The 22,834-nt window shown below is 38.5% G+C and overlaps 1 protein-coding gene across 1 annotated transcript in view; it reads left to right on the forward strand.

Annotated features, from left to right (window-relative positions):
* CWF19L2 (CWF19 like cell cycle control factor 2) overlaps window positions 1-18,556 on the forward strand; it is a 156,322-nt gene extending 137,766 nt beyond the window's left edge. Inside the window, exon 18 of the mRNA XM_044257725.1 lies at window positions 18,171-18,556. Within this exon, the coding sequence (XP_044113660.1) occupies window positions 18,171-18,341 (171 nt within the window). The 3' untranslated portion in view covers window positions 18,342-18,556. The remainder of the gene's footprint in view (window positions 1-18,170) is intronic.
* The last annotated feature ends 4,278 nt before the right edge of the window (window positions 18,557-22,834 follow it).

The following is a 22,834-nucleotide window of genomic DNA, read 5'->3' on the forward strand; positions in this document are numbered from 1 at the left end:
AAAGATTAGTTGACCTTAGAGTTGAGGGTCTATTTCTGGGCTCTCTATTCTGTTCCATTGATCTATGTGTCTGTTTTTGTGTCAGTACCATGCTGTCTTGATGATGACAGCTTTGTAATAAAGCTTGAAGTCCGGAATTGTGATGCCACCAACTTTGGCTTTCTTTTTCAATATCCCTTTGGCTATTCGTGGTCTTTTCTGGTTCCATATAAATTTTAAAATTATTTGTTCCATTTCTTTGAAAAAGATGGATGGTACTTTGATGGGAATTGCATTAAATGTCTAGATTGCTTTAGGTAGCATAGACATTTTCACAATATTTATTCTTCCGATCCAGGAGCATGGTACATTTTTCCATTTCTTTGTGTCTTCCTCAATTTCTTTCATGAGTACTTTATAGTTTTCTGAGTATAGATTCTTAGCCTCTTTGGTTAGGTTTATTCCTAGGTATCTTATGGTTTGGGGTGCAATTGTAAATGGGATTGACTCCTTAATTTCTCTTTCTTCTGTCTTGTTGTTGGTGTAGAGAAATGCAACTGATTTCTGTGCATTGATCTTATATCCTGACACTTTACTGAATTCCTATACAAGTTCAAGCAGTTTTGGAGTGGAGTCTTTTGGGTTTTCCACATAGAGTATCATATCATCTGCGAAGAGTGATAATTTGACTTCTTCTTTGCCGATTTGGATGCCTTTAATTTCCTTTTGTTGTCTGATTGCTGAGGCTAGGACTTCTAGTACTATGTTGAATAGCAGTGGTGATAATGGACATCCCTGCCGTGTTCCTGACCTTAGTGGAAAAGCTTTCAGTTTTTCTCCATTGAGGATGATATTTGCTGTGGGTCTTTCATAGATAGATTTGATGAGGTTCAGGAATGTTCCCTCTATCCCTAGACTTTCAAGCATTTTAATCAGGAATGGATGCTGGATTTTGTCAGATGCTTTTTCTGCATCAATTGAGAGGACCATGTGGTTCTTCTCTCTTCTCATATTAATTTGTTGTATCACATTGATTGATTTGCGAATGTTGAACCATCCTTGTAGCCCAGGGATGAATCCCACCTGATCATGGTGGATAATCTTTTTAATGTGCTGTTGGATCCTGTTGGCTAGGATCTTGTTGAGAATCTTAGCATCCATATTCATCAGTGATATTGGTCTGAAATTCTCCTTTTTGGTAAGGTCCTTGCCTGGTTTGGGGATCAGGGTAATGCTGGCTTCATAGAAAGAGTCTGGAAGTTTTCCTTCTGCTTCAATTTTTTGAAACAGCTTCAGGAGAATAGGTGTTATTTCTTCTTGGAAGGTTTGGTAGAATTCCCCAGGGAATCTGTCAGGTCCTGGGCTCTTGTTTTTTGGGAGGTTTTTGATCGCTGATTCAATCTCATTATTAGATATCGGTCTATTCAGGTTGTCGATTTCTTCCTGGTTCAATTTTGGTAGTTTATATTTTTCCAGGAATGCATCCATTTCATCTAGGTTGCTAAGCTTATTGGCATATAACTGTTGATAATAACTTCTGATGATTGTTTCTACTTCCTTGGTGTTAGTTGTGATCTCTCCCCTTTCATTCATAATTTTATGAATTTGGGCTTTCTCTCTTTTCTTTTGGATTAGTGTAGCCAGTGGTTTATCGATCTTATTGATTCTTTCAAAAAACCAGCTTCTAGTTTCATTGATACGTTCTACTGTATCTCTGGTTTCTCCCTCATTGATCTCAGCTCTAATCTTGATAATTTCTCTTCTTATGTGTGGAGTTGGTTTGATTTGTTGTTGATCCTCTAGATCTTTAAGGTGTAGAGACTTAGCTGTTTCTTTTTTAAAATCATCTTGTTTTTGAGTTTTAGAATTCAGATTTTTGTCAAGTTTCTCAAGAAGCAATTTATAGAAAGTCCTTTCTTTCGTGTGAACTTTCTTCTAAGTATGTTCTTTGTAGTTTGCTTGCCTTGTTCCAATTCATTCATAGTTTAATTCTTTCACTTACGTTTTGCCATAGTGTGTATACAGAGTGGCCAGGGTGTTTCTTTTCCTCTTGCTCATACTCGGGTTCATGCTTCATAATGATGGCTGTGGTCTTATTTGTACATAGATACTCAGAAGTGTAGTTTATTTATTGTGAATTGTGCATTTCAGCATTAAATGGGGGCAACTATAGGCCCCTGAAGCATCTCTTGTAGTACTGTAGCCAACCTATTAATAACACCTATTTTGGACCTTATAAGCAATGAATAAACACTGTTTAAAAGGATAGAGTTACAAATTTTTTGAATTTATTTTTAAATATTAGAGCACGCATATGATGGTGGAGGGGGCAGAGAAAGAGAGAGAATCCTTAAGCGGACTCCCTACTGATTAGAGAGTCTGACTCGGGACTCAATCCCAGAACCCTGAGTTCATGACCTCAGCTAAAGGCAGAAATTCAACCTGCTGAACCCCCCAGGCACCCCACCCTTGTGTGTTAAATCTCCAGGGTCCTTGTAATTCTTGGTCCTTTGGATACCACTTATAATATGAAGGTAGAACTCTGGTTCTGAATTTATTTATATTCTCTGCTTTGAACATGAATTAATGTTATTACTTGTAGAATATATAGAGATCATATATGACACTGGCTCATTCATCTGTTTGGTGTTGCTTTAATAATTAATTCCGATGTGGCCACTGGGTTGCCTGTTGTGACAGCTACTTAGTGCTCTTTAAAGGAACTCAGTAAAAGAAATACTGTTTTAAAATGACAGCTGTGAAAACAATTTTTTACGTGTTAATGTAGTGTTAGGTTTAAAAAGGCAACACTACATAGTATGTGAAAAGTCATTTAAGAGGGTGTAAAAAAGGGAGAACTTTTCTCAAATGGAACTATTAGGTGTCCTTTTAAAAACCTGTCAACAATAATGTAAACGGGAGAAATGAAAAATTAGAGTAGCATCACGTCAGCGTGGCTGGATAGCACTTAAATCAGTAGGACTCTGCTCCGGATGAGGTAGGACGTTGCTGCAGCCTAGCATCTCAACATGTTCCAGTTGACACGTAGTAAAAAAGGAACCTTACTCTTTTTTCAAACACTAGAATCTGAAGTTTTTCTGTTTGTGTATGAATCTCTTTTGAATTCCTGATGTTCCTTTGCTTATTTTTGTTTCACTTTTAAGACAGAACATATCAGAATCCCTGTTTGTGTTTTTATTGTGGCCTCATGAATTATGTCATTTTTCCTGGAAATTATAAAGATAATACAAAAGGAGGACTATGAAATTAGTCATTACCAAGATGACATCCCAGTGGTTGAATTTGGTTAAACAGATAATTCCTAGAGTACTTTCCTATTAAGATAAAAGCATTTGCTCTTCCAAAAGAAGTTTTAGATATCTTCCTGGATATTATAACACAGTCAGTAAGCCAGATGTAAGTGGTATACTTCTCTGAACTCAACTAATTAATTTTATCTGTTTCTTTTACCCTCACATTTTTCTTAGGACTCTTGTTAGATGAATGACATTTCACAAATAGCTTGGGGATGATGGTAGGGACAATGATAGAGTTCTTCAACCTTGCTGAATGCTATAAATAGCATCAAAACAATTAGAATGCAAAACCAAAGACCCACAGAAACCATCTTCAAAACAGAGTATTCCCCTAGCCCCCAATTATAATCAGCTTGTAGGGACAATATGCAGTCAGTAGTACCTGCATGATATCAGCGTCTGGACTAAAGGAAGTGGAGGGGAAACAAGCAGGCTAGTAACATCCCCAGGCATAAAAGAACCCCTAGATTGCCAAAAAGTGCTTCCTACAGAGCATGACCGTTTCGTCTGAAAAGAGCAGCAGAAACTGGGAACAGAATCCCAGTTGTGGGTGCATGTAATGGCATCTGATGGCTCTGAAGTTAAACAAAATAAAATACAATAAGATCCTCTGGCTTTTCCCTCCCTTTGAAAGTAGAGGCTGACTTTCTTCATCCCAAACAGTAAGTGACAGAACATTATCTCAGTTAAATCCCATGCAAGGTTGTTAGAAGGTAAGAGAGAGTAGGAGCCAAACAATATTCCTACAGCCATTGGGAGTTCACAGACAGACCTGTCCCCAAACCGATGAAAACTGTAACTCAGTAGTTCAAAATGAGCTTAAAAATTTAAGAAAATGGTAGAATGGGGAAGAAACAGCAGCATGTATTAGGACAGAAAGAAATAGCAGAAATGAAGTGAGAGAGGAATGGAGGATTTTTCCTTCCCCCCGCCTTTTTTTTTTTCAATTTAAAAACAACATGTAGTGTATTATTAGTTTCAGAAGTAGAACTCAGTGATTCATCAATTTCATATAACACCCAGTGCCCATGCCCATCACATGCCCTCCTTAATGTCCATCACCCATTTCCCCCATCCCCCACCACTTTTCCCTCCAGGAACCCTCAGTTTGTTTCCTATGATTAAGAGCCTTTTATGGTTTGTCTCCTCTGATTTTGTCTTGTTTCATTTTTTTCTCTCTTCCCCTGTGATCCTGTTTTGTTTCTTAAATCTCACATATCAATGAGATCATATGGTAATTATCTTTCTCTGATTGATTTATTTCACTTAGTATAATACCCTCTAGTTCCACCCACATTGTTGCCAATGGCAAGATTTCAATTTTTTTGATGGCTGAGTGGTCTTCCATTTTGTGTGTGTGTGTGTGTGTGTGTGTGTGTGTGTGTGTACACACACATCTCACATTCATTTGTTGGTGGACATTTGGGCTCTTTCCATAGTTTGGCTATTGTGGACATTGCTGCTGTGAACATTGGGGTGCAGGTGTCCCTTCAGATCTCACTGCATTTGTGTCTTTGGGGTAAATCCCTAGTAGTACAATTGCTGGGTTGTAGGGTAGCTCCATTTTCAACTTTTTGAGGGACCTCCCTACTGTAGAAAGGAAGATTTCAGTGAGAGCTGCTAACACCTACAAAGGATTCAGGATTCGGAAATCGAAGACAAACCCAGGAAAAAAACAAACTAACAGATTACAACTTAATAGGAGGATACAATGTAAAGAGGAAAGTTTAAAAAAAAAAAAAACACATTTTAAAGCCTGAAGAGAATACGATGGATAGCACATAGGCTGAACTTCAACATAAATACAGTAAAAAACTTTGAAGAAGAAAATCAATAAAATGAATAGAAAAAAAGAACAAGGCCCAGATAATCTCATGAAGGATTTTATTACCCCTTTAAAGATTCAATGATCCTAATGCCTCTTAAGGTGAAAGGGGTCAAAGGTGATAGTGTAGGAAAATTCAGAACTCTTTTCCTCCCATGGACTTACAAAACTCAAAGCACCATATGGATTATTTCTCTCTTGAAAAGATCTTAAAATTAGGTGAACTGCTTCTCCACAGCAAGGGATAAAAGGACCTCATTGAAACAGATAGAGGCAGAGTCTTATAACACCCACCCCCCAACTTATTGATATAAAAAGGGATCTCCACAGACATGTGCTTCTCCTGAAGTTGGTATTCACACCATGTTCACAAGATGGTTGGTGTTCCACATCGGCACCCTGATCTCTGGGACTTGAGCACTGGAAAGAGGAGCACCTTGAAAGTCTGGCTTGAAAAACCAACAGGGCTGATGTCTGGGCCTCCTAAAGTTCTAGAAGAAACTGAGATTCCCCTCTTGGAGTTTGCATGCAGTCCAGTTTGCCCCCAGACCTAGCAAACAAACAGCAGTTGGAAATTTCCTAGACTATATGTGAGAGCTATCCATTTGCTGGTCAGAGGGCATTGGCTGGAGGGGCAGTTGAGATTTTTTCCAGAAACAGAGATGCATGTGGATGCCTTAGTTGCACTGTCTACATAGCTTGCTAGTGCAGATTGGCGAGCTTGGACACAGCATCTTCCCACCACTTTGCTGGGATGGATTGGGGTGAGAAGTTCTTGCTCAGGCCGGAGAGTACAGGTGATTGTAGTGTTCTCCGATTTTATGGCTGGAGTGGGCAAGCACAAGTGGTCATGGAGTGCTCTCACGTCCTGGTGAAAGGCTGGAGGCGTGGGCAGTTAGGACAGTCTGCTAACCTCTGGCTGCAGCTGCTGAACAGGAGTGGCCACAGCGTTCTTAGCACACACACTGTGCACACTTACAAGGCACTCTCCCATTGTGTTTCTGAAACACACAGGCATACGCAGTCAAGACATTTTCACACTACCTTCCTGAGACCAGCGAGTGTGCCCTGCCACTTCCACTGTCCAGCTGCCTCCCAGTTCTTGGCCATCCCACCTCCAGGGCACTGCACAGACAGCAGACTGACACAGCCTCAGTCTTCCTAAGAAAAGTGCCCATTTACTTAGCCTGGAGCTTCAGCCTGAGGGACAGGCTCCAGGTTCTCCACACATCTGGAGCCTAAGGAGGTGCTCCCAGGAACCATAAGCAGGGAGACACAGTCCTTGTGTACCCCTTTGGCCTCACTACACGTTAACAAGACTTCCCAGAAAGAAGGTTATACACTCATATGGAGCCCCAATTTTTGCAGTTGTCACTCAGAGGACACCTTCAGATCTCTGGTTTAGAGGCCAGAGAGACTAGGATATATATATATAACTAGGTGGTAAATTAGATGGTAAATGAGATAAATGAGATTCTTCCCCTTGGATCACTGATCACAGATCTTGGCACACCCTCAACAATGGGGGCATATCAAGAATAAACCAAGCAGTTTAGACCACTACAAAGGCTTGAGAGACAACCAAGAACTAGGAGAAGTTCGAATGAGAGGGATTATCACCTTCACAAAATGAGCATTCAGGCTGAGAGAGGTTGCTATCTTACTGAATGCACAGAAACACAAGAGAGTCAAGCAAAATGGGGATACAAATAGGTTTCAAATGTAAGAACAAGACAAAACATCAGAAGAAGATCACAGTGATACGGAGATAAATAACTCACCTGATAAAGAATTCAAAGTATTGGTCATAAAGATGCTCACCAACCTCAGGAGAAAAAGAATGAACATAGTGAGAGCTTCAGTGGAGAGATTAAAAACATAATAAGGTACCGAACAGAAGGCACAGAGTGGAAGTATACAATAACCGAGTGGGAGAGTACACTAGACACGTTCCAGAGCAGACTGGGTGAAACAGAAGGATGGATCAGTGAAGTAGAGGGACAGGAGTGGAACTCACTCACAGCAACTGAAAGAAAAATTATTTTATTTTATTTTAGTAAAGTGATAGAAGTTTATTGACTGGAGATAAAGAAAAAGCTCTCAAGAGTGACAGGGGTCCTGACAGGGTTCCCCAGAAAAATAATTAATAAAGATAACTTGAGGGACCTCTGGAACAACATCAAGCAGACTTACGTTTTCATGTAGGGATTGCAGGAGACAAGAGAGAGAATGAGGCAGAAAACTTACTTGAAGAATTCATGACTGCATATTTCTCTAAACTAGGGAAGGAAACAAACATTCAGGTCCAGGAAGCCAAGAGTTCTAATTAAGAACCCAAAGACAGCTACACCAAGACCATTACAATTAAAAGGTCAAATTTAAAGAGAAAATCTTAAAAGCAGCAAGAGTAAAGTAGATTGTTACACACAAGGGAGCCCATAAGGGTTTCAGCAGATTTCTCAGAAATGGCAGGTCAGAAGGGAGTGGCATGACATCTTCAAAGTTCTGAAAGGAAAAAACTTCCCACTAAGGATTCTGGACCTACCATGGTTATCATTCAGATTTGAAGGAGAGAGTAACAGTTTTCTAGACAAGCAAAAGCTGAAGGAGTTCAGCACTACTAAACCAGTTTTATAAGAAATATAAAAGGGATTTTTTTAAGCTTTGAAAAGAAATGGCAGTAATTAACAAAGCATGCAAAAGTAAAAGTCATGGGGCTCCTGCGTATCTCAGTTATTTAAGCATCTGCCTTCAGCTCGGGTTATGTTCCTGGAGTCCTGGGATTGAGCCTGGGATTGTCCCTCTCCCTGGCCCCTCCCCACTGCTCATGCTCAGAGTCTCTCTCTCTCAAATAAGTACATAAAATCTTTAAAAGAAAAAAAGTAAAAATCTCACTGTCAAATGTAAATATATAGTAAAGGTAGTAAATTAATGACTTATAAAGCTACCAAGAAGGCAAAATGACAAAAGTAGTAAAATTAACTAAAACTACAGTAATTAAGGGATATATGAAATAAAAACAATATAAAAAGTGACATCAAAAAAGGTAAAATAGTGGAAGTAAGAATGTAGTTTTGGGGATGTGTTCAAATTTAGGTTACTATTAACTTAGACTATTATAAAGTAGGATAATATATGTGAATCTTAGGATAACCACAAAACAAAAACTTACAGTAAATACACAAAAGAAAATGAGTAAAGTATCTAAGCATAATGCTAAAGAAAGTGATCAGATGACAAGGGAAGACAGGAAGAAAGAGAAGACAGGAACAGAGAGAAAGTACAAAAACAGCCTGGGGGGGAAAAATGAACAAGATGGTAATAAGTATATACCTAGTAATAACTACTTTAAATGTAAATAGACTAAATTCTTCAATAAATAGACATAGAGTGGCTGAGTGAATTAAAAAAGTAAAAGAAAAAATGATTTGTAAACTGCCTACAGGAGACTCACGCAACCTGAATAAACCAAGGACACATATACATATTGTAAGTGAAGGTGTGGGATGCCTGGGTGGCTCACTGGGTTAAGCCTCTGCCTTTTGCTCAGGTCATGATCTCAGGGTCCTGAGATCGAGTTCCCCATCGGGCTTTCTGCTCAGCAGGGAACCTGCTTCTCCTCTCTCTGCCTGCCTACTTGTGATCTCTCTCTGTCAAATAAATAAATAAAATCTTAAAAAAAAAAAAAAGAAAGTGAAGGTGGACTCTGAGAAACAAATTGAGGGGTTGGGAAGTGGGGGGATTGGGAGGATGGGGTGAGCATGGTGGTGGGTATTAAGGAGGGCACATATTGCATGGAGCACTGGGTGTGGTACATAAACAATGAATCTTGGAACACTAAAAAATAAAATTAAAAAAAGAAAGTGAAGGGATGGGAAAAGATACTCTATGCAATTGGAAATGGAGAGAAAGCTGGATAACTCTAATCATGTCAGACAAAACAGACTTTAAAACAAAAACTATAACAATAGACAAGGAGGAACTATATAATAATAAAGAGGTCAATCCAGCAAGAAGATACAACATTTCTTTTTTTTTTTTTAAGATTTTATTTATTTATCAGAGAGGGGGAGAGAGCGAGCACAGGCAGACAGAATGGCAGGCAGAGGCAGAGGGAGAAGCAGGCTCCCCGCTGAGCAAGGAGCCCGATGTGGGACTCGATCCCAGGACGCTGGGATCATGACCTGAGCCGAAGGCAGCTGCTCAACCAACTGAGCCACCCAGGCGTCCCAAGATACAACATTTCTAAATATATATGCACCCAACAGAGAAGCACCAAAATATATAAAACAAATGTTAAAAGCTTGAAGGGGGAAATTGACAGCAATACAATAGTAGTAGGGAATTTTGACACCCCATTTACATTAATGGATAGATCATCCAGACAGAAAATTAATAAGGAAACATTGGCCTTAGCAGAGTAGACCAGATGGACTTAATAAATACATACAGAACACTATATCCCCAAACAGCCAAATACACATTCTTCTCAAGTGCTCATAGAGCATTCTCCAGGACTGATCCCATGTTAGACCACAAAACAAGTCTCAATAAATTCAAGAAGACAGATTATATCAAGCATCTTTTCTGACCACAGTGGTGTGAAACTGAAATCAGTTACAAGAAGAAAATGGGAAAAACGACAAATAGAAAGAGATTAAACTATTTACTGAAAACTACTAAGTCCTAGACAAAATCAAAGGAGAACTTAAAAGATACTTAGAGACAAATGAAAAAGTAATATGAAAAATCAGTGGGAGAATAGCAAAAGTTGTCCTCAAAGGGAAGTTTATAGCAATAAAGGCCTATCTCAAGGAAGAAGAGAAATCTCAGTTTAACTTTAGGCCCGAGGAACTAGAAAAAAGACAACAAATCCAAAAGGTAGTGGAAGGAAGGAAATAATAAAGATCAGAGTGGATATATATGAAATAGAGACTAAAAGACAATAGGAAAGATAAGTGAAATTAAGGGCTGGTTCTTCATCTGGAAGCTAAGGATACATCCAGACTGAAAGTGAAGGGATGGGGAAGCATCTTTCATGCCAATGGGCCTCAAAAGAAAGCTGGGGTAGGGATTCTCATATCAGTTAAATTAGGTTTTAAACTAAAGACTGTAGTCAGAGATAAAGAAGGACACTACATCATTCTTAAAGGGTCTGTCCACCAAGAAGATCTAACAACTGTAAATATTTGTGCCCCCAGTACAGGAGCAGCCAACTACATAAGACAGCTGTCAATCAAGATAAAGAGTCATATTGATATGAATACATTAATAGGGGATTTTTAACATGGTGCTCTCAGTAACAGATCATCCAAGCAGAAAATCAATAAAAAAACAAGAGCGTTGAATGACATATTGGACCAGATGGACTTCATCTGATACATACAGAACATTCCACCCTAAAACAACAGAATAGTCATTCTTCTCGAGTGCACATGGAACTTTCTCCAGAATAGACCACATACTGGGTCACACATCAGGGCTCAACTGATATCAAAAGATTGAGATTATTCCCTGCATATTCTCAGATCACGATGCTTTGAAACTGGAACTCAACCACAAGAAGTTTGCAAGGAATTCAAACACTTGGAAGCTAAAGACTACCCTGCTTAAGAATGTTTGCATTAGGGGTGCCTGGGTGACTCAGTGGGTTAGGCCTCTGCCTTTGGCTCAGGTCATGATCTCAGGGTCCTGGGGTCAAGCCCTGTGTCAGGTTCCCTGCTCAGCATGGAGCCTGCTTCCCCCTCTCCCTCTGCCTGCTGTTCTGTCTATTTGTGCTCTCTCTCTATCTCTGTCAAATAAAAAAAATTAAATCTTAAAAAAAAAAAGAATGTTTGGATTAACCAGGAAATCAAAGAAGAGCTTAAACAATTCATGGAAACCAATGAGAATAAAGACACTTTGGTCCAAAACCTGTGGGAGACGGCAAAGGCTGTATAGGGGGGAATACATAGCCATCCAAGCCTCCCTGAAAAAAATTGAAAAATCTGGAACACCAGCTTTCCTTACACTTTAAAGAACTGGAGAATCAACAACAAATTAAGCCAACCCCACACACAGGAAGGGAAATGATCAAGATTAGAGCAGAGATCAATGAGTTAGAAACTAGAGATACAGTAGAATACATCAATGAAACTAGAAGCTATTTTTTTAAAAAAAACAATAAGATCAATAAACCATTGGCCAAACTAATCCAAAAGAAGAGAGAGGACCCAAATTAATAAAATTATGAATGAAAAGGGAGAGATCATGACTAACACCAGGGAAATAGAAACGATCATCAGAAATTATTATCAACAGTTATATGCCAGTTAAGCAACCTAGACAGAATGGATGCATTCCTGGAAACCTATAAACTTCCAAAACTGAATCAGGAAGAAATTGACAACCTGAATAGACCAATATCTAGTAACCAGATTGAAGCAGTGAAAAACAAAACAAAACAAAAGAAAACAAAAACACCTCCCAAAAAGCAAGAGCAGAGGACCTGATGGATTCCCTGGAGATTTCCACCAAACATTCAAAGAAGAAACAATACCTATTCTCCTGAAGCTGTTTTAAAAGAAACAGAAGGAAAACTTCCAGACTCTGTTTATGAAACCAGCATTACCCTGATCCCCAAACCAGGCGAAGACCCCATCAAAAAGGAAAATTTCAGACCAATATCCCTGATGAATATGGATGCCAAGATTCTCAACAAGATCCTAGCTAATAGGATCCAACAGTACATTAAAAAGATTATTTACCATGACCAGGTAGGATTTATCAATGGGATGCAAGGGTGGTTCAACATTCACAAATCAATCAATGTGATAGGACAAATCAATAAAAGAAGAGAGAAGAACCACATGGTCCTCTCAATTGATGCAGAAAAAGCATTTGACAAGATACAGCATCCGTTCCTGATTAAAACGATTCAAAGTATAGGGACAGAGGGAACATCCCTCAAAATAAAATCTATGAAAAATCCACAGCGAATATCATCCTCAGTGGGGAAAAGCTGACAGCCTTCCCTTTGAGATCAGGAACACTGCAAGGATGCCTACTCTCGATACTGTTGTTCAACATATTACCAGAAGTCCTAGCAACAGCAATCAGACAACAAAAAGAAATAAAAGGTATACAAATTGGCAAAGAAGAAGTCAAACTCTCTCTCTTTGCAGATGACATGATACTTTATATGGAAAACCCAAGAGACTCCACCTCCAAACTACTAGAACTCATACAGCAATTCAGTAATGTAGCAGGATACAAAATCGATGTACAGAAATCAGTTGCTTTCTTATACACAAACAATAAAAAAAATAGAAAGAGAAATTAGAGAATGGATTCCATTTACTATAGCACCAAGAACCATAAGATACCTGGGAATAAAGCTTACCAAAGAGGTAAAGGATCTGTACTTGAGGAACTACAGAACACTCATGAAAGAAGTTGAAGAAGACACAAAAAGATGGAAAAGCATTGCATGCTCATGGATCAGAAGAATAAAATTGTTAAAATGTCTATAGTGCCTAGAGCAATCTACACTTTCAATGCCATCCCGATCAAAATTCCACCAGCATTTTTCAAAGCACTGGAACAAACAATCCTAAAATTTGTATGGAACCAGAAGAGACCCTGAATTGCTAAGGAAATGTAGAAGAAGAAAAACAAAGTTGGGGCATCACGTTGCCTGATTTCAAGCTTTACTACAAAGCTGTGATCGCCAAGACAGCATGGTACTGGCACAAAAACAGACACATAGACAAGTGGAACAGAGTAGAGAGCCGAGATATGGACCTGCAACTCTATGATCAAATAATCTGGGGCAAAGCAGGAAAAAATATACAGTGGGAAAAAGAAAGTCTCTTCAATAAATGGTGCTGGGCAAATTGGATAGCTATGTGTAGAAGAATGAAACTCAACCATTCTCTCACATCACACACAAAGATAAACTCAAAATAGATAAAAAACTTCAATGTGAGGCAGGAGTCTATCAAAATCCTAGAGGAAAAACATAGGCAGTAACCTCTTTGACATTGGCCACAGCAACTTCTTTCAAGGCATGTCTCCAAAGGCAAAGGAAACAAAAGCAAAAATGACCTTTGGGATTTCATCAGGATAAAAAGCTTATGCACAGCAAAGGAAACAGTCAACAAAACAAAGAACAACCAATGGAATGGGAGAAGATATTCACAAATGACACTACAAAAAAGGGCTGATATCCAAGATCTATAAAGAACTCCTCAAACTCAACACACACAAAACAGATAATCATGTCAAAAAATGAGCAGAAGACATGAACAGCACTTCTTCAAAGAAGACACACAAATGGCTAAAGGCATATGAAAAAATGTTCATCATCATTAACCATCAGGGATATTCAAATCAAAACCACATTGAGATACCACCTTAAACCAGTTAGAATGGCCAGAATTAACAAGACAGTAAACAACGAGTGTTGGAAAGGGGAATCCTCTTAGACTGTTGGTAGGAATGAAAGTTGGTGCAGCCCCTTTGGAAAACTGTGGAGATTCCTCAAGAAATTAAAAATAGAGTTACCCTATGACCCTGCAATTGAACTACTGGGTATTTACCCCAAGGATACAGATGTAGTAAAAAGAAGGGCCACCTGTACCCCAATGTTCATAGCAGCAATGGCCACAATTGCTAAACTATGAAAATAACCAAGATGCCCTTCAACAGATGAATGGATACAGAAGATATGGTCCACATATACTATAGAGTGTTATGCCTCCATCAGAAAGAATGAATACCCAACTTTTGTATCAACATGGATGGGACTGGAGGAGATGATGCTGAGTGAAATAAGTCAAGCAGAGAGAGTCAATTATCATATGGTTTCACTTACTCATGGAGCATAAGGAATAACACGGAAGACATTGGGAGATGGAGCGGAGAAGTGAGTTGGGAGAAATCGGTGGGGGAGACAAACCATGAGAGACTGTGGACTCAGAAACAAACTGAGGGGGGTTTTTTTCATGTTTTTTTTAATTTATTTTTTATTTTCAGCATAACAGTATTCATTATTTTTGCACCACACCCAGTGCTCCATGCAATCCGTGCGCTCTATAATACCCACCACCTGGAACCCCGACCTCCCATCCCCAGCCCCTTCAAAACCCTCAGATTGTTTTTAAACTGAGGGTTTTTGAGGAGGAGGTGAGGGGTGGGGTGAGCCTGTTGGGTATTATGGAGGGCACATATTGTATGGAGCACTGGGTGTGGTGCATAAACAATGAATTTTGGAACACTGAAAAAAATAAAATTTTAAAAAAAGAACTGGTTCTTCGAAAAAAGTAAACAAAATGATCAAACCTTCAGCTAGACGCACCAAGAAAAAAAAAAGAGGACTCAAATAAAGTCAAAAATAAAGAGAAGTTAGTAACTAATAACCACAGAAATACAAAGGATCCTAAGACACTGTTATAAACAATTATATGCCAACAAAATTGGACAGCCTCGGAGAAATAGATAAATTCCTAGAAATGTAAAGTCTTTCAAGACTGAAATATGATGAAATAGAAAATCTGAGTAGATGAATTACTAGTAAGGAGATTGAATCATTATTTTAACAACTCCCAACAAACTAGATGGCTTCTCTGGTGAATTCCACCAAACATTCAAGGAAGGTTTAATGCCATTCTTCCCAAACTATTCCCAAAAACTGAAGAGGAGGGATTGCATCCAAACTCATTTTATCAGGCTTGTATGACCCTGTTAGCAAAACCAGATAAAGACTGTGGGAAATAAAGCAAAGCAAAACAGAAGGGGGTAGAGAGAGAGAAAGAGAAAGAAGAGAATTAATTACAAGTCAGTATCTCTGATGAAGATAGAATCAAAAATCCTTAACAAAATATTAGCAACTGAATTAACAATGTGTTAAAACATGCTAAAAATATTACTCCATGATCACATAGGATTTATTGCAGGGATCTAGGATGGTTCAATATCCAATCAATGGGAAACACTGAATCAACATAATGAAAGATAAAAATCATGTAATCGTCTCAGTAGATGACAAAGAAGCATTTGTCAAAATTCAACATCTATTTATGATTTAAAAAAAACCTCTCCATAAAGTGGGTGAATGGGAAACATACTTCAAAGTAATTAATACCATATATGATAAACCCACAGCTGGAAGCTTTTCCTAAGATCAGAAACAAGACAAGGATGCCCACCATTTCCACTTTTAATCAACATAGTATTGGAAGTCCTAGGCACAGCAGTTAGGCAAGAAAAAGGCATACAAATTTAAAAGAGAAGGAAACTGTCCCTATTTGCAGATGACATGATACCATATATAAAATTCCCTAGAGACTCCACCAAAAATTGTTAGAAGTAATATATTAATTCAGTAAAGTAGCAGGATTCAACATTAATGTACAGAAATCTGTGGTTTCTGTACAGTAGTAACAAATCAGAAAGAAATCAAGAAAACAACCTCATTTACAATTGCATTGAAAAGAGTAAAATACCTAGGGATAACTTTAACTAAGAAGGTAAAAAATCTGCATATGGAAAACTATAAAACCCTGATGAAAGAAATTGAAGAAAGACACAAATAAAAAGATCTTCCATGTTCATGGACTGGAAGAATGAATACTGTTAAAATGTCCAAACAATCCAAGGCAATCTACAGATTCAGCATAATTCGTGTCAAAATTCCAGTGGCATTTTTTTTTTACAGAACTAGAACAAATAATTTTAAAATTTGTATGGAACCACAAAAGACTTCAAATAGCCAAAACCATTCTCAATAAAGAAAAAGCTAGAGATATCATGCTCCCTGAATCCAAAGCTATCCTACAAAGCTGTAGTAATCAAAATAATTTTGTATTGGTATATAAACAGACATAGATGCATGGTATAGAATAGAGAGCCTAGAAATAAACCTATGCATATATGGTGAATTAATTTATGAGATGGGAGGCAAGAATATATAAAGGGGAAAGAGACTGTCTCTTTATTAAGTGGTTCTGGGAAAACTAGACATTTATATGCCCCAAAATTAAACTGGACCACTATCTTAGAACATACACCGAAATCAACTCAAAATGGGTTAAAGACTTGAATTTAAGATCTGAAAGCATAAAATTCCCAGAAGAAAACATAGGTGGTAAGCTCCTTGACATTGGTTTTAGCAATTTCTTTTTTTTTTTTTTTTTGGATCTGACCCTTAAAGCAAGGGAAACAAAAGTGAAAGGAAACAAATGGTACAACATCAAACCAAAAAGTTTCTGCACATTGAGGAACCATCAATAAAATGAAAAGGCAACCTGTTGAATGGGAGGCAGTATTTTCAAATTATATCTCTGATAGGGGATTGTTATACAAAAGATATAAAGAACTCATACAACTCAGTACAAACAAAAACCAAGTAATCTGATTAAAATGGGCAGATGAGCTGAATAGACATTTTTCTAAAGAAGACATACAGATGGCCAACAGACATATGAAAAGATACTCAACATCACTAATCATCAGGGAAGTGCAAGCAGATGACAATGAGCTATCTCCTTACACCAGTCAGACTGGCTTCTTTATATATATATATATATATATATATATATATATATATATATATATATATATATAAAGAGTGTTGATGAAGATGTGGAGAAAAGGGAACACTTACGCATTGTTGGTGGGAGTATAAATTGGTGCAGCCACTATGAAAAACAGTATAGAGGTTCCTTAAAAAACTAAAAATAGAGCTACCATGCAACCCAGCAATTGCACTTCCGGGTATCTACCCAAGAAAATGAAAATACAGAGTCAAAAAGCCCTACGTACCCTGCATTCGTTGCAGCATTATTTACCATAGCTAAAATAGGGAAACAACCTAAGTGTCCATTAGTGGATGGATGGATGGGTAAAAGAAAATGTGGTGTATATAGAGATACATGCAATGCAATACTAATTATCATAAAAAAGAATGAATTCTTAGCATTTGCTACAGCATGAATGGACCTTGAGGGGCTTCATTCACTTTTTGCTTTATTCACATTGACTTCTGGTTTTTTTGTTTGTTTGTTTCTGTGTCTGTATTTTTGTTTTGTTTTGTTTTATATTTTTCAGTGTTCCAAGATTCATTGTTTACGTACCACACCCAGTGCCCCATGCAATACGTGCCCTCCATGCTACCCACCACCAGACATAAGCATGAGAGACTGTGGACTCTGAGAGACATTTGGTTTCAATGGGCTTCTTAGCCTCATCACATGCAGGAAGTTGTAATGATGTTGACTTCAACCCCATGATTTCCAGAATATTATTTGAAGAATTTTGGCCTGATATTAGTTCCAGATAATTAATATCCATCATAGGTACAGGTTGAGAAACTTGCTGTTTCTTCTAATCTGCAAACAAACAAACAAAAAAAATAGTGGCCTTGCTAGTAATACTGTAGAGTATCTTCAAATAAGTCAGTAATCTGTCAGCAAACACTGTGAGATGCATAAATTTAATGTAGAAATAACCAAGAAACATGCAAAAAAGCCTAAAATGCTATTTGTTGTGAGTGCAAATACAAACACAGATAATACTGGTAGGGGCAAGGGTGAAAGCTAATACCCAACAAAATCATCTCTGTGTGGTATACATGCACCCTCTATAAAGATAGGCTTCAATGTCAATCATTTGACCAAAGCTTGCTTGCCTTTTTTTAAAAGATTTTATTTTTTATTTACTTATGTATTTATTTAAGAGAGACAGAGAAAATATCAGGCAGACTCTGTGTTGAGCAGGGAGCCTGATGTGGGGCTCCATCTCATGACCCTGAGATCATGACCTGAGCTGAAGGCAAGGGTTGGAGGCTTAACCGACTGAGCCACTCAGGTGCCCCTGACCAACGCTTTCTGTGGATGGTAGTGGCAGACTAGGAAATTTGAGCCAGCTTTCATATAGGAAAACTAAAATTTCTGGAAAAAATGTGAATCCACCTGCTTACAGGTATGAAAGAGCTCACCAGGTCGTAGAGTCCAGGAGAGGGGAGCATCTGGAGAAGTCCAATGTTTGTTTGCCTTTGGGGTTAATTGCAGATTCGAGAGGCCAAACCCCAGGACACCTGCAGCATTTTATTTGTTGAGGCCATCCCAGATCTGCCTGAGTGCAAGTGGGGAGAAGTAGACTTCAGCTTTTGCGGCTGGAGTGGCAAGCTACTAGAAGAGCATGCAGAATGGAAAGACTGCGAATTCGTTTCTGGAAAATAACAACCTGGTATAGGAGGTAAGTAGTTTAAGTGTTCAGGGTCTTTGCATTGAGAAGGACAATAGCACCCGTTAACAGTGGACTTCAGTGGCGCGGCTGCTAAGGAAGCACTGGAAGAACAGGTTAAGAAGGGTGTAGCACTACGCGGCTCGTGGACAGGGATATGGAAGCACAAAGGAAAACCAAAAAAAAAGAGAAAGAAAACATAGAACACATAACTCAATTAAAATTGGAAGGGGAGATGAACCATGAGAGACTATGGACTCTGAAAAACAGCCTGAGGGTTTTGAAGGGGTGGGGGGGTGGGAGGTTGGGGGAACCAGGTAGTGGGTTTTGGGGAGGGCATGGATTGCAGAGCACTGGGTGTGGTGCATAAACAATGAATTCTGTTACGCTGAAAAGAAATTTTAAAAGAACACCAATTTTTGAATTTTTACATTAAATAAAATTATGATAATCATTAAAAAAAAAAACCTATGGTAAAATGGCACATTTAAATCCAGATACACCAGCAAGAAAGATTGTCCATCTGTATTTAAAAAGACTACCACCGGGACGCCTGGGTGGCGCAGTTGGTTGGACGACTGCCTTCGGCTCAGGGCGTGATCCTGGAGTCCCGGGATCGAGTCCCACATCAGGCTCCCAGCTCCATGGCGAGTCTGCTTCGCTCTCTGATCTTCTCCTCGCTCATGCTCTCTCTCACTGTCTCTCTCAAATAAATAAATAAAAATCTTTAAAAAAAAATAAAATAAAAAGACTACCACCAAATTTGACCAATTTTCTGTGAAATGTGGGGCTAAGAAAGGTCACGGTTCGTGCTTGGCAATCTGGTCTCCTTCCTTTTCTCATGGTTGATTAAGTAAGAGTAGAGTCAAATCATAACATATTTGCTGAGTACTTTAAACAACATACTTGGGTGGAGTGGAACTGTGAAAAAGTTAAATGGGCTTTTTGTCTTCAAGGAGATTAAAGTTTTAAAGTGTTAAATTATGAAAAGCTCAGTCATGTTAAAATTTTAAATTATACTTTAGAACAACTAAAGAACTTGCATGTCATGTCAAAAGGATCTCAAAGGAATGAAAGGTAGTTAGGACAGGACAATTTTAGAAGAGTGTGGGTTTTACTGAGTCCATGGAAAATATTTAGTGAGAGTCTCTAGGATGTAATTTTCTTGTTGGATAGAATAGGATGAGCAAAGTGCAAATGGAAAATATACAAGACATGTTTGGAGGTTAGCAAGTGAACCAGCTGTGTCTGCAAAAGTCATTTGGGGAACTCTCAGGAGATGAGAATCCCCTGAAAGATTTGGGACACATTTTGGAAATCTCGTAAGTCTGAGTAATTACAGTTTCCTCCTATCAGTACTGTGGCATTAGTACAGATTTTAAGAAAGATGGTAACCTACTTGAAGTATTGTTTGAGGAAATTAATCTGATATAAAATGTAGGGAGGTCATTTAGAAGGGCTCCCAGTCATCCTTGTTACCAGCAGAATAGGGGCTGGAATCAGTTGCAGCTTTGGTCAAACATTTCACAGGCATATCAGTGTAGAGATGAAGGAATGGACAATGCTACTGACATGCCACAAAGGAGGAGTTCTCAGACTCTTTCACAGACACTGATCTGTGTGCCTTTGATACGTGCATCATTTTCTCTGCCAGATAGAAATAAATCAGAGCTGGCTTCTGTCATCCCATAGTATTCATAAGGAGTAGTAGTTCAATGAAATGGAATCACTAATATTCTTCCTTCCTTTTACCATTTGTATTTTTGCATCGTTAAAATGGGTGAATTTACAGTAGTTGAGAGAAGATCCATGACCTAGTGCCTTCATCACCATGGTAGAGTCGACCTTTGGACAGAAAAGGTCACTCCTTACCTGAGTTAAACAGAAACTCTTGGTCCCTTAAAAATCTTTATAAAAACTGATGAAAATTTGGAATATCTCTGCAGTAATTTTCAACTATCACAGTCTCTACTAGTAAAAAAGGGCCTTTATTTCTTGATGATTTATTGATATCTCTGGGCTCCAGAATGATCATTTAGGATAGGTTTCTGTGAAATACACAGTCACAGAATTTATTGCATCGTTAATGCCCTTTAAAAGTCTTCCCTTTCAAATTGGCAGTCTCCATTAAGAAACATTTTAATGATAAACAGTAAGACATGCTAGCCTTCCTATTAGTTATCTTCTATGTACTGAATGTTAGGGAGTTGATCATCACTTACACAACAATCACATTTCATTATACTTAACTACCCCGTGGTTTACCTCCATGTTAGACTGGCCCCTGGATGCATTACACAAGTCAATAATTGCATATAGTTATATGTATTTTGGGTTTTTAAATGAAAGCAATGACAGCAGGGAAAATGCAGCCCATTTCAATTTATTTAGATTTTTCCACTACTATGGGAAGTTCTATCTGGAAGCATTATTAAGAGCATGGACTCTGGAGTAGTGTGGACATGTGTTAATAATTGTGTGGCCTTGTGCACATTGTTGTACTTACTAGGAGGCAGGCATGGTTCAAGAAGATGGAAACTTTAAGGTGATTCGAGTTTCATGAAAGTAGAGGTAAAGCAAGAATATCAGAAAGTCGTGGATTTTAGACCAGTTTACGTGTATCCTGTGTGCAGGCAAGTGCCTGGTTACAAAGACAGGGTTGTGAATACTGGTCCTCCCTTTCCACATGTCCCTGTTGGCTTTTCTGCGGCAGACCTGATACTGTGCAGTGATAATCTGGTAGAATATCAAATCGCCTTGGTGACTGGAGTTTGGCTAAACACAGAGTCTTTTTTTTTTTAATTTATTTTTTATTTTCAGCATAACAGTATTCATTATTTTTGTACCACACCAAGTGCTCCATGCAATCCGTGCCTTCTCTAATACCCACCACCTGGTACCCCGACCTCCTACCCCCTGCCCCTTCAAACCCCTCAGATTGTTTTTCAGAGTCCATAGTCTCTCATGGTTCACCTCCCTTTCCAATTCCCCCCAACTCCCTTCTCCAGAGTCTTATTTGTCTTATAGTGGGAGTTCACACTATTCTGTGTATGTATCCTCCTCAACATACAACTGGGCTTTCACTGCAGAATAGCAGTTTCTCAAGTTCTAATAAAATTTCCCATGCTTACTTGAATTTAACAAATTAATCATCTCTCTCTCTTTTTAAATATAACTCAAGGGAATGAGGAACAAGGCATTGTTGAGATGTATTATTAGCTGGCATAATTTTTTGGAATTTCTGTACAACGACACAAGGTGTTCATAATACTCAAAGGATCCTGCTTTTCTAGTAAGTAGGAAGTAAACTGCTCATTTTTAGACCTTAAGTATTTCAAGCTATTATGGTCTGCTAAGATTCATCTTTAAATACTCTAAATGAGAATCAAATGGGCCAAATCAGCAAATCAGTGATCGAGGAATTTGAGGCCCACAGTAGCATATGGCATTCTATTAAAAGACAAAAGCTATTTTTTCCAAAGGGTTTACTATAATTTAATCTTAGGAATTATTCTTTGAATGCCTTTCTCTAGTAAGGCATATCCTCTGAATAGATTTTACATGGCAATGATGACTCTTGGCTCATCTGGCTACTGACTTACCTGGCAGTTGGATTTGAAGTGTGCCTGGGCCCAAAAGGAGCTACACACGCAGAAATGCAAACTATTTGGGGCAGTCGGGTGGCTTAGTCAGTTTCAGTGTCTGGCTCTTGATTTTGGCTCAGGTCATGATCCCAGTGTTGTGAGATGGAGCCCAGTGTTGGGCTCCACGCTGAGCAGGGAGCCTGCTTAATGTTCCCCCTCTCCCGCTTCCCCTCCCCCACCCTCTCTTACCTGTACGCTTAGTCTCTCTGAAAAAACAAAACAATACAAAGTGTTCAAAAATGGTTTCTGGTGAATAGAGTTCATTTAGTCGGAGCCAAGAAAACGTGAAATAATTGGAAGTGCTTCTCTAAATTTTATCTACCATATCTACTTAAAAACCTTCCTTTTTGAACAAACGTTTTACTTTTTAAATGCATGGTAATTGAACACAGTTGTATGGAATATTGTTAAAGTCATTTACTGGCAACATCTTAAGGGCTGAACTTCTGGAATCTTCGTAACAGGAAGGTAAAAGTAGTGAGGAGTGGGATTGCTTGCTTTTTTGTGCTGAGCATTTGGTTTCCCTCTCCAGAAGAGTTTCTCCAGGAGCCACAATTTTTAAAACTCACCTATTTCACTGGAAAAATCTGGTTGATATTTCCTTAACCAAATGATCAAACTAAGCATTTCCACCATGATGGGATAAAATGGCTTCCTTTCCTCCAGTGGGTACATGGAAATGCTTACAACATCATCCCTGTCATAGTCAGCAAAAAAAAAAAAAAAAAGTTTGACTTGAATCTCCTTGTAAGGAAACAGTCCATATTTTGAGACACCCAAAAATGTGTGCTTCCTGGTTGAAACCTGGAGAAGAAAAAGGAAATAAGAAAACTCCAAAGGAACAA

The sequence above is a fragment of the Neovison vison genome, chromosome 7, assembly GCF_020171115.1.
Source record: "Neovison vison isolate M4711 chromosome 7, ASM_NN_V1, whole genome shotgun sequence".
Classification (NCBI taxonomy): Eukaryota; Metazoa; Chordata; class Mammalia; order Carnivora; family Mustelidae; genus Neogale; species Neogale vison.